The sequence below is a fragment of the Antechinus flavipes genome, chromosome 2, assembly GCF_016432865.1.
Source record: "Antechinus flavipes isolate AdamAnt ecotype Samford, QLD, Australia chromosome 2, AdamAnt_v2, whole genome shotgun sequence".
In the NCBI taxonomy this organism is placed as follows: Eukaryota; Metazoa; Chordata; class Mammalia; order Dasyuromorphia; family Dasyuridae; genus Antechinus; species Antechinus flavipes.
Window position 1 is genome coordinate 350,765,094 of NC_067399.1, and position 13,072 is coordinate 350,778,165.

General features: G+C 32.3%; 1 protein-coding gene across 1 annotated transcript in view; it reads right to left on the bottom strand.

Moving 5' to 3' along the window:
- Positions 1-1,397: 1,397 nt before the first annotated feature.
- The window catches only part of LOC127549752 (uncharacterized), a 47,941-nt gene continuing 36,266 nt past the window's right edge, over positions 1,398-13,072 (bottom strand). The window contains exons 7-8 of the mRNA XM_051978047.1: positions 3,597-3,687; positions 1,398-1,577 (exon numbers count right to left, since the gene is read on the bottom strand). Of these exons, the coding sequence (XP_051834007.1) occupies positions 1,461-1,577; positions 3,597-3,687 (208 nt within the window). The 3' untranslated portion in view covers positions 1,398-1,460. The remainder of the gene's footprint in view (positions 1,578-3,596; positions 3,688-13,072) is intronic.

Below are 13,072 nucleotides of genomic sequence, written 5' to 3' on the forward strand. Positions count from 1 at the left end.
ATCATGGGAAAATAAGGATGCTAGTGCATTGTTGGTGGACCTATGACTCTGAAGATGACAACTTCACAGGTTTCATTATTAATAGCATTGACTAGGACTTAGCTGTAAATGAGATGCATTTGTTAAAACTTTTTTTTTCCCTGAAGTAATTGGGGTTAAGTGACTTTGCCCAGGGTCACATAGCTAGGAAGTGTTAAATATCTGAGGTTGTAATGCCAAAGAAACTGAGCAAGACAGAGGTTAGAGACCAATTTAATAGTTTATTAAATGGAGAGAGATACTAGGACCAGATGGATCTTGGTCCCAGGGCTGAATGAGACTATCATCTCAAAGAATCCAGTCCTGAGTACTGGGACAGCAAGCTTTTTTATAATATAACAAGAACAGTGACATAATGGGGAAGGTACCTAGGTGGGGATAACCTAATGGTGGGGGAGGCCCCTAGGATGACACAATGGAGCAGAGGTTACTGATATTCTAATGACATCTAAAATAGATAAACCTTTATCCTGTCAAACATTAAGAAGGAATGATGTCAATAACCTAAAGATATAAAACCTTCATCTCATCAACCATTTAAGAGGGAATGATTATAGCCTGGGGTTTTAGGGCAGAGCAACTGAGGGAGACCTTCATCTCATCAAACATTAAGAGGGAAAGGTTATAACCTTAGGCAGAATAATTATTATTATTTTTTTAAATTTTATTTTATTTAATAATAACTTTGTATTGACAGAATCCATGCCAGGATAATTTTTACACGACATTATCCCTTGCAATCACTTATGTTTCGTTTTTTTCCCTCCCTCCCTCCTCCCCCCCCCCCCCAAGATGGCAAGCAGTCCTATATATGTTAAATATGTTGTAGTATATCCTAGATACAATACATATTTGCAGAACCGAACAGTTCTCCCGCTAGGCAGAATAATTAAATAGGACAATTAGAAAAATTGGGTCAGGACATTAAAAAAGGGAACTTTGGCACAACAAGGTCAGATTTGAACTCAGATCTTCCCAACTTCAAGGCTGGTGCTCTATCCATTGTGCCACCTGTCTGCCTGTTAAAAGTGTTTTTGGTGGGTTTTTTTTTGGCTGCAATTGGGGTTAAGTGACTTGCCCAGGGTCATACAGCTAGAAAGTATTAAGTGTCTGAGATCAAATTTGAACTGTTAAAAGTGTTTTAATAAAAAGTGTTTTAATAAAAACTTAAAATGCAGTCAATGAGGGATACTGAAAATTAAATAAATTTAATCTGCACTAAGACTTTTGGAGATATCCTCTTATGTCATTTCTAGGTGTTACAAAATTGTGGAATTTGAGTTTAGAATGGTCATTTTCTAAAAATTTAACTTTGTCTATAGAATTAGAAGCTAAAGAGACTGCCACATTAAAGCAAGTCAAATTACTAATACATATTTTTATTGTCACACATTAAAAAAAAAAGTAAATCAATCTTAATTCTAAAGGATCTTATACAAATGAATTTGTTCAAGTGCTTCTTTATCAATGTCTTTTTCTGTATATATACCATAGTTCAACTGTACTTCTTCAACCCACTCATTCAGAGGTATAGCCACCTGAAAATAACAAAGACAAAGCTATATAAATAAAAAAATTGTGAGGAAAAGGGAGGAAACTTGTTCCTAGAAATTTTAAAAACTTATAATAGAGAATTGAGAACAGATTACATAATCAATCAGAATCACATAAAAATTAATATCTAGAAGGAGCTTTTATATTTACTTTGATTAAAATATTTGTTAGAAATGAGCTTAAATTAATGATTAATTTTAATACTGTCATGAGATCAGAACAAAGAAATGCAACACCTAAAATAAAAAAATAAAAACAACCCAAATGCATCAAACCAAATTTGAATGCTTTAAGTGTGTGTGTGTGTGCATGCGCATGCCACAGCTTAGGAGTCATCTGCCCTTTGAGGACTTTTTTGAGTTCCCAAGTTTTTAGTACTCTGACTTGAAAATATTTTTGTTATTTATTTTTGTAGATATTATATACCCTTAATAGAATGTAAGCACCTTGAAAGCAAGAATTTTTTTTTTTGTCCTTACAGTGAAAGCTTAGTATCTTGTACACAATAGGGACTAAAAATATTCTTTTTGAATTGAACTGTTGAATTGTTTAATTAATATGCAAATACCTTTGAAATCCTCAGATAAAAGGCATTCTTATTCTCTACTGTAGAAGGAATTTAATATCTAATATTAGATTAATATTTAATATCTAATTTTTACATTGAAATGCAAATACTGAAGTCACATTAGCTACTGTCACTTAATAATCTAAAATCTTATATTATATGATCCGTGTTTATTATTTTTTCAAAATCACTTAGTGGCAGTGTCTTCTTTTTGAAATGAACTGTTTAAGTAGCAAAGAAACAGAACTGTGTATAGTTTATATTGCTAAGTCATTTCTAAAGGTAGGGAGAAGTGGGGTGGTAAACTTAAGTTTATGGACTTCTGATGGAAGTTATTATTCTAATAAGTGACAGTACCACCAAATTTTTTTTTATTTTAACCTAACATTTTGATTTCATCTGTATAAGGAGTTTACATTAAGGAATTCTCTCTAATGCTAAAGACCTATATCTTCTTTGAAATTTATAATAAATAGCTTTCTGAGTCACTGAAATGTTAAATGATTTGCTCAGGGTCACCAGCTAGCATTATCAAATACTCAAAGGCATGAAACTCAAATAAAATCATCTTTGTGGGCCACACTGTTATTTAGAAAACCACAAATGAACATTACCTATAATTTATTGTATTTTTATTGTTTTATTAAACATTTCCCAGTTACACTTTAATCTGGTTCTCAGATTAAAAAACTCAGAAGTTTTGTTTCTTTCATTTGACACCTCTGCTCTATATCACAATAACACTAAATAATTTTTTCAAAAATAATAAGCATGGACTTTAACATAAAGAGAATATACATTATTAAGTGACTAAGTTTCAAATAACTAATGAACTCAGTGTTTACATTTCAGTGTAAAAATTAGGTATTGAAAACCAGCAATGCATATATATATATGATGACACAGCTAAAGCAAATGATGATAATTCTCCATAACAGGCTGCAAAAATGCCTTTCATCTGAGGATCTCAAAGGTCTTTGAATATTAATTAAACAATATATCATAAATATGGGTTGAATTTATTGTTAAATATAATTCTTATTTTATACGTAGTATAACTGAGGCAGAAAGAAGCTGAATGTTTATGTAAAATTTAAAATTGGCTACATTAAAAGTAGGATTCAAGAGTTAAATTTTGCCTTAAACTTAAGTAAGCCCGAAACTTCTGTGATTCTATGCGAAATTATGATTTGGCTGCATTGAAAATTTTTGTCTCATTTACTACTGCTAATATCTTTAAATTCTATCAATGAAAACCTAAAAATCTAGGTGGAGAAATTTTTATTGGGGGGGGGGGGGTGATTCATACCAATATCAAGGCAATGCTTTAATCACCTATGCTGATCTGTCACCATAATAATGGTGACCATAAATAGAATTGTGAAATATTATATAAAAAATGAGCAATCAGGTTAAAAAAAAATTGTTGACAAACCTGTAGATTTGAGAGAGATTCTTTAAGACTAGGGACTGTTACTAATAAGGTTCCTTTTTTCTTCACATTATGACTGATATATTCCCAGGCTCTGAAAAACATAAAAAAAAAATTTTTTTTCTACAAAACAAACAGTGATTAGTGATGATTGGAAAACACTATTATAACACAAAATTTAAAAAATACAGAAAATGTAGGGAGCAAGACAAGCTACTTTATAATAAATTCATGGTGGACATTAAATTCTTTCAAAAACAAACATATTTTTGCTTTATTATAGTATTATTTGCTTCATGAAAAAAACAAAGTAGAAAAAAACAGAAAAAGGAAAAAAAATTGCCGTGTGCCCAGCAGAACCAGGGAGGAGGCAAAATATGTAAGAATTAATTCTCATTTCAAGAAAGCATATATAATAAACAATATGTTCCTAACTGTTCATCTTTGCAACCTCGTAGGTTATTTTTTTCTTCTCTGCTATGTGCTTTTTATTTTATCCATTTTTTTTCCCCATTTCACCCCAAGTTCCTCAAGCAGTTAAAGAAGAACAACTTGCAAGATTTATGAATTATGATCAACGCAATAATTAACCATAATTTCAGAGAAATAATGATAAACATGATTACACAACTCCTTATAGAAAAGTGATGGATTCCAGACATACATTTTTGGATACTGCCAATGAAGGCATTTGTTTTGACTGATTATGTAGCAATTTTATTATCCACTCCTCCCACCCCCCACAATGGGGGAGAAAGAAATAAGATTATCTTTTCATCTCTCCCTTCCTTCCCCGAAAAAACAAAGGAAAAAAAAGAAAGGAAAGAATTATCATTGTAGTGATTTTTAAAATACACAGAAAAGAATAAAAGACCAGACAGAATCACAGATATGCAGGACAGCTCTCACAAGGTGAATTTATTATGTATTTAAAAAGGAAAGCAATTATACATAATGAAAATTTGTGGTTTTGTACATGACCCTAGTTTTCTGATCTACTATACAAGGGTGTCCAAAGCTTTAAATTATATTAAGAATTTAGGAATACTGTGTGTAGTATTAATGCCATGATGACATAGATGATTTCTTTTTTAAAAAAAATTTCATATTTTATTATGCCCGAATTACATATAAAAACATTCACTTTTCAAAAATTTTGAGTTCCAAATTCTCTCTTTTTCTCTCCTCCTCCCTCAATGATAAGGCAAGCAATGTGTAAAGGTTATACATGTGCAGTCATACAAAATATTTTTATGTTAGTTATACTGTGAAAGAAAACACAGACTCCCTTACTCCTTTAAAAAAAAAAGGAAAGAAAAAACATGTTTCACTTTTCATTAAGATCTATCTTAATACATAAAGAACATCTATCAGTTCTTCTCTGGAGAGGGATAGCATTTTTCATCATAAGACTTTCAAAAATATCTTAGATCATGGTGCTAGGAAATCACGCATAGTTTGTCATCATATAATATTGCTATTATTATGTAGAATGTTCCCCTATTTCTTTTCATGTTACTTTGCACAAGTTTATATAAATCTCAGTTTTTCTGAGCACATCTTGCTCATTTATTTTAGTACAATAAGTATTCAAAAATGAATAATTTCAGAGGGAGTTAGACATTTATGAACTGATATGAATAGAACCAGAAGAACCATTTTATATAGTATCAGCATTAAAACAACTTTGAAAGACATGGGACTGAAGGTGAAATATGCTGTGGACCTTCTGAAAGAGAAATGATGAGCTTAAAAAGCAGAAAGAGACATAACAGGTAGATATGGCTAACGTGGGAAATTGTTTTACCAGATTAGGTAGATATGTATTAAGAGATTTAGTAATTTTTAAAAAGTTATTTAATGAGGGTGGGAATGAGAATAAGATATTAAAAACACTTTGTTACTTGAAAAAGAAATAAAATAATATTGAGAGGCACAGAAATTACACCTGCCTACTACTTACATATCAAAATTTGATTTTCAGTGGCTAAGTTGCCTTTATTTATCAAGGGCAACTAAATATTGTTTTACTATTTCCTTAGTTAACAATCTATGATAACCGATGTAAAGGTCACTCTTCTTGGGAAAGAAAATGGAAGTAAAATAAGGTTTTCTAAGAACATTGTAGGGAGAGGCAGAGCCAAGATAGCAGGGACTAGACAGATCTTTGAGAACTTTCTGCCTTTCCTCAGAATCCACACTAGATCAAGCCTCTGCACAGGTTTTGGAGTAACAGAATCCACAAATATTCAGAGAATAACAAATTTCCAGCAGAAGATTTTTTTTTTATTATAGCTTTTAATTTACAAGATATATGCATGGGTAATTTTTCAACATTGACAATTGCAAAACCTTTTCCAATTTCCCCCAGATGGCAGATAGAACAATACATGTTAAATATGTTAAAGTATGTTAAATACACTATATGTATATATATCCATACAGTTATTTTGTTTCACAAGAAGAATCGGACTTTGGAATAATGTACAATTAACCTGTGAAGGAAATAAAAAAATGCAGGTGAACAAAAATAGAGAGATTGGGAATGCTATGTAGTGGTTCACACTCATTTCCCAGAGTTCTTTCGCTGGGTGTAGCTTATTCTATTCATTACTGAACAGTTGGAACTGATTTGGTTCATCTCATTGTTGAAGAGAGACACATCCATCAGAATTGATCATCATATAATATTGATAATGATCTTCTGGTCCTGCTCATTTCACTCAGCATTAGTCCATGTAAATCTTCCTAGGCCTTTCTGAAATCATCCCAGCAGAAGATATTTTGGAAGAACTTCAAGAAAGGTTTCTCTTGATTAGGGAAGGTGGGACAAGGCTCAGCACAGACCCAGTACAGAAAGGCATAGAGAAGAGAGGACTCTCCACTGGGGAATCTAGGGAGGGAGGGGTTCTTAGCCAAAATTATAGTAGCATTGGATACACTATTCGGGTTCTGAAGCCAATATCAGCAGACTAGCTGTGAGATGTCCAACACAATTATAAACAGCAAATAGTGAGCTCCTTAACCCCAGAATAACAAGTAGAACTTGGCTACATCCCCAGCATGGGAATAAAACCAGCAGCACCGACCTAGGGCAGTGTAAAGCCTGTATCACCTACAGAGAAAGGACCACCTGGAAGGGCAATTTCTCCTTTGCCCTAAGAGCAGACCTCAATCTTTAAAAATGAACAAAAAAGCAAAAAGAACTGACCATAGATAGCTATTATGGAGACAAGGAAGAACAGACCTCAAACCCTGAGGACATTAAAGCAAAAAGTCTTGACATGAAGACTCAAAGGATGGTATGAGTTATTCTCCAACTCAAAAGGCTCTCTTGGAAGAATTCAAAAAGGATCTAAAAAACAGAGAGTTAAAAGAAAAATGGGGAAAGGAAATGAGAGCTTTGGAAAAAGAAACAAATTGTCTGAAGAAAATCATTCCTCAAGAAATAGATTTGAAAAATGGAAAAAAGAACACAACTCCTTGAAAAACAGAATTCATGAAATGGAAACAGAGAACAACTTCCTAAATAACAGAATTGGTAAAATGGGGGGGAAAAATCCAATGAGCAAAACAACTCATTTAAAAGCTCAACTGGCCAAATTAAAAAGGAGGTAAAAAAAATTAACTGAAGAAAATAATTCACAAAAAATTAGAACTGAACAAATGGAAGTGAATGACTGACTCAATGACAAATCAAGAATCAGTTAAACAAAACCAAAAAATGAAAAAAGAAGACAATGTAAAATACTTTAGTGGAAAAACAACTGACCTGGAAAACAGATCCAAGAGAGACAATCTTTAGAATTAGTGGATAACTTAAAAACCACAATGAAAAAAAAAAAAAAAAACAAAAAACCTAGGGAGCAGCTAGGTGGCACAGTAGTTAGAGAACTAGCCCTGAAGTCAGGAAGACCTGAGTTCACATCTGGTCTCAGACACATAACACTTCCTACCTGTGTGACCCTCAACAACTCACTTAACCCCAATTGCCTCAAGGGAAAAAAAAAAGCCTAGACAGCATCTTTCAAGAAACCCCCAGGGAAAACTGCCCTGTTGTCCTAGAACCAGAGAGTAAAATAGCCATTGAAATACTCCAAAATGAAAATCTGAAGGAATATTGTAGCTAAATTCCAGAATTATCAGATCAAGGAGAAAAAGCAACTAGAAAGAAACAATTCAAATATCAAGGAACCACAATCAGGATTACCCAGGACCTCCCAGTTTTCATTTTAAAGGATCAAAGGGCCTGAAATATGAGATTTTGGAGGCCAAAGAAGCTTGGACTGCAGCCAAGAATCAACTACCCATCAAAATAAAGCATTATTTTCCAGGGGAAAAGATGGACATTCAATAAATAGGGGATTTTCAATTATTTTTGATGAGAAAAACAGAGCTGAACAGAAAAACTGATTTTCACACAAAGAACTCAAGGGAAGCAAAAAAAGGGAAAAGGTGTGAGGAGGAAACAACCTATGTTTTTTAAAAGTTCAAATGTTTAAATCCCTGTATCAGAAGATGATGTTTAACTCTTGAGAACTGTATCTTTGTTAGAAGTATACTTAAGAGGAGATAAGTATAATTTGACTTTATTATGATGATATGAAAAAGAAACTAGGGTTGGAAGAGGTATTGCACTGGAAAAAGAGGAAAGGGGAAGTAAAATGGGGTAACTTATATCACATGAAGAGGCAAAAAAGATCTATTACAGTTAAAGGAAAAAAAAAGGAAGGGGATGAGCATTATATGAATCTTAACCTCATTAGATTTGGCTCAAGGAGAGACTATCAGACATATTTAGTTTGATATAGAAACTTATCTCATCCTTTAGGAGAGTAGGAGAAAAAAGGGGAAATGAAAGGGGGAGGCTAATAAAAGGGAGGATAGAAGTAAAAGGGAAAAGGATAAGAAAGGGGGAGAGACTGTAAAAGGATAAGGCAGATTGAGGGAGGTGGTAGTCAGAAGCAAAAGGGGGAAAGGAAAGAAAAGTGTAATTTTGGGAAAATAAGATGGCAGAAAATAGTATTTTAACTGTGAATGTGAATGGGATGAACTCTCTCATAAAAAAGAAGTGCATATATTATATGCAATGGGGAAAAACTGGAACCTTTCCCAGTAAGATCTGGAGTGAAGCAAGGTTGCCCACTATCACCATTATTATTCAATATTGTATTAGAAACACTAGCCTCTGCAATAAGAGTTGAGAAAGAGATTAAAGGAATTAGAGTAGGCAATGAGGAAACCAAACTATCACTCTTTGCAGATGATATGATGGTATAACTAGAGAACCTCAAAGATACTAAAAAGCTATTAGAAATAATTCATAACTTTAGCAAAGTAGCAGGATACAAAATAAATCCCCATAAATCCTCAGCATTTTTATACATCACCAACAAACTCCAACAGCAAGAGATACAAAGAGAAATTCCATTCAAAATAACTGTTGACAGCATAAAATATTTGGGAATCTATCTACCAAAGGAAAGTCAGGAATTATATGAGCAAAATTAGAAAAAACTTTCCACATAAATAAAGTCAGACTTAAATAATTGGAAAACTATTAAGTGCTCTTGGACAGGCTGAGTGAATATAATAAAGATGACAATACTCCCTAAACTAATCTATTTATTTAGTGCTATACCAATCAGACTTCCAAGAAAATATTTTAATGATCTAGAAAACATAACAACAAAATTCATATGGAACAATAAAAGGCTGTGAATCTCAAGGGAATTAATGGAAAAAAAATCAAATGAAGGTGGCCTAGCTGTATCTGATCTAAAACTATATTATAAAGCAGCAGTCACCAAAACCATTTGGTATTGGCTAAGAAATAGATTAGTTGATCAGTGGAATAGGTTAGGTTCACAAGACAGAATAGTCAACTATAGCAATCTAGTGTTCGACAAACCCAAAGATCCTAACTTTTGGGATAAGAATTCATTATTTGATAAAAACTGCTGGGATAACTGGAAATTAGTATGGCAGAAATTAGGCATGGACCCACACTTAACACCATATACCAAGATAAGATCAAAATGGGTCCATGATCTAGGCATAAAGAATGAGATTATAAATAAATTAGAGGAACATAGGATAATTTATCTCTCAGACTTGTGGAGGAGAAAGACATTTGTGACCAAAGATGAACTAGAGACCATTACTGATCACAAAATAGAAAATTTTGATTATATCAAATTAAAAAGCCTTTGTAGAAAACAAAACTAATGCAAACAAGATTAGAAGGGAAGCAACAAACTGGGAAAACATCTTCACAGTTAAAGGTTCTGATAAAGGCCTCATTTCCAAAATATATACAAAATTGACTCAAATTTATAAGAAATCAAGCCATTCTCCAATTGATAAATGGTCAAAGGATACGAACAAACAATTTTCAGATGATGAAATTGAAACTATTATCACTCACATGAAAGAGTGTTCCAAATCACTATTGATCAGAGAAATGCAAATTAAGACAATTCTGAGATACCACTACACACCTGTCAGATTGGCTAAGATGACAGGAAAAAATAATGATGAATGTTGGAGGGGATGCGGGAAAACTGGGACACTGATGCATTGTTGGTGGAGTTGTGAACGAATCCAACCATTCTGGAGAACAATCTGGAATTATGCTCAAGAAGTTATCAAACTGTGCATACCCTTTGATCCAGCAGTGTTACTTTTGGGCTTATATCCCAAAGAAATACTAAAGAAGGGAAAGGGACCTGTATGTGCCAAAATGTTTGTGGCAGCCCTGTTTGTAGTGGCTAGAAACTGGAAATTGAATGGATGCCCATCAATTGGAGAATGGCTGGGTAAATTGTGGTATATGAATGTAATGGAATATTATTGTTCTGTAAGAAATGACCAGCAGGATGAATACAGAGAGGCTTGGAGAGACGTACATGAACTGATGCTAAGTGAAATGAGCAGAACCAGAAGATCATTATACACTTCAACAACGATACTGTATGAGGATGTATTCTGATGGAAGTGGATTTTTTTTGACAAAGAGATCTAACTCTGTTTCAATTGATAAATGATGGACAGAAGCAGCTATACTCAAAGAAAGAACACTGGGAAATGAATGTAAACTATTTGCATTTTTGTTTTTCTTCCCGGGTTATTTTTACCTTCTGAATCCAATTCTCCCTATGCAACAAGAGAACTGTTCGGTTCTGCAAACATATATTGTATCTAGGATATACTGTAACATATTTAACATATATAGGACTGCTTGCCATCTAGGGGAGGGAGGGGAAAAATCAGAACAGAAGCGAGTGCAAGGGATAATGTTGTAAAAAAATTACCCTGGCATGGGTTCTGTCAATAAAAAGTTATTATAAAATAAAATAAAACCAAAAAAAGAAATGCATATAAAACTGGATTAAAAACCAGAATCCTAAATTATGTTGTTTACCAGAAACACATTTAAAGCAGAGTGATACATAAGGGGTAAAGGTAAAAGGCTGGAGCAGAATTTGTTATACTTCAGCTGAAGAAGAAAAAGGAAAAAATAGATTTAATTAAAAGAGATAAGGAGGGAAACTACAATTTGCTAACAGGTACCATATATAATGAAGTAATATCAATACTTAACATAATTGCACAAAGTGGTATAGCATCTGAATTCCTAGAGGATAAGAGAGTGGCAAGAAGAAAATAGACAGCAAAACTATACTGATGGAGGATCTCAACATCACTCTACAAGAACAAGATAAATTGAACTACCAAATAAACAAGAAAGAAGTTAAAGAGGTAAGTAGAATTTTAGAAAAGTTAGATATGATAGACCTTTGGAGAAAACTGAATGAGTACAGAGAGGAATATACTCTTTTTTCTCAGTTATACATGGAACCTATATAAAAATTGACATACAAAACTGAAAATCAAATGCAAAAAGGCAGAAATGCTAAATGCATCATTTTCAGATCATGATGCAATAAAAATTACATGAGAAAAATAGACCAAAAATTAATTGGAAACTAACTAATAAAATCCTAAAGAATGAGTGAGTGAAAAACAAATAATAAAAAAATCAATAATTTCATCTAAAAGAATGACAAGAATGAGACAACATACCAAAATTTATGGGATGCACCCAAAGTAGTTATATTTTTTATCTTGATGCTTACTTCAATAAAACAGAGAAAGAGAATATCAATGAGTTGGGCAGGTAACTTAAAAAACTAGAAAAAGAACAGATTTTAATTTGTTAATTAAATACCAAAATTGAAATTCTGAAAATAAAAGGGGAGATTAATAAAGTTTAAAGCAAAACAACTATTGAACTAATAAAGCCAAGTTGGTTTTATGAAAAAATTAACAAAATAGATAAATCTTTACTTAATTTTATTAGAAAAAGGAAAGAAAACCAAATTGTTAGTATCAAAAATGAAAAGGGAAGATTTTCCACCAATGAAGAGAAAATTAGAGCAATAATTAGGAGTTATTTTGCCCACTTTTATGTTAATAAAATTGATAATCTAAGGGAAATGAGGAATACCCACAAAAATATAGATTGCCCAGATTAATAGAAGAGTAAATAAATTATTTAAATATTCCCATTTTAGAGAAAGAAATACAAAAAAAAAAAAAAAGAAAAGAAAAGAAAAGAAAAAGAAATATAACAAGCTATTAATCAGTTCCCTAAGAAAAAATCTACCGGCCCAGATGGATTTATATGTGAATTCTACCAAACATTTAAAGAACAATTAACTCAAATATATGCAAACTATTAAAAAAGTAGGGAAAGAAGGAGTCCTACCAAATTCCTTTTATGACAGATATGGTGTTGATACCAAAACCAAGCATTGTCAAAAAAAGAGAAAGAAAATTATAGACCAATTTCCCTAAAGAATATTAATTCAATCTGATTTTTCTTGTGCAGCATATTATTGGATCACTTGCTAATGGGGGAAAGGAGGAAAAGAGAGAAGAAAAAATTGGAACACAGGTTTTTATAGAAGTTAATGTCCAAAATTATCCAGGTACATATTTTGAAAATAAAAAGCTATAATTAAAAAAAAAGAATATTAATCCAAAAATCTTAAAATAAGAGATAATAGCAATTTATCACCAGGATAATACACCATGACCAAATAGGATTTATACCAGAATGCAGGGCTGGTTCAATATTAGGAAAACTATTAGCATAATTGACTATATCAATAACCAAACTAACCAAAATCATTTGATTATCTCAATAGATACAAAAAAAGTATTTGATAAAATCCAACATTCATTTCTATTAAAAACCCGAGAAAGAGAACAAAGAAATAAATGGAGTTTTCCTAAAATGATTAGTAGCATCTAACACTATCATCAAGCATCATATGTAATTGGAGATACACTAGAAGCATTTCCAATAAGATCAGGGTTCGTGAAACAAGGTTGTCTACTATTACCATTACTATTCGATACTGTATTAGAAATGTTAGCTTTAACAATAAGAGAAGAAAAAGAAATTAAAGGAA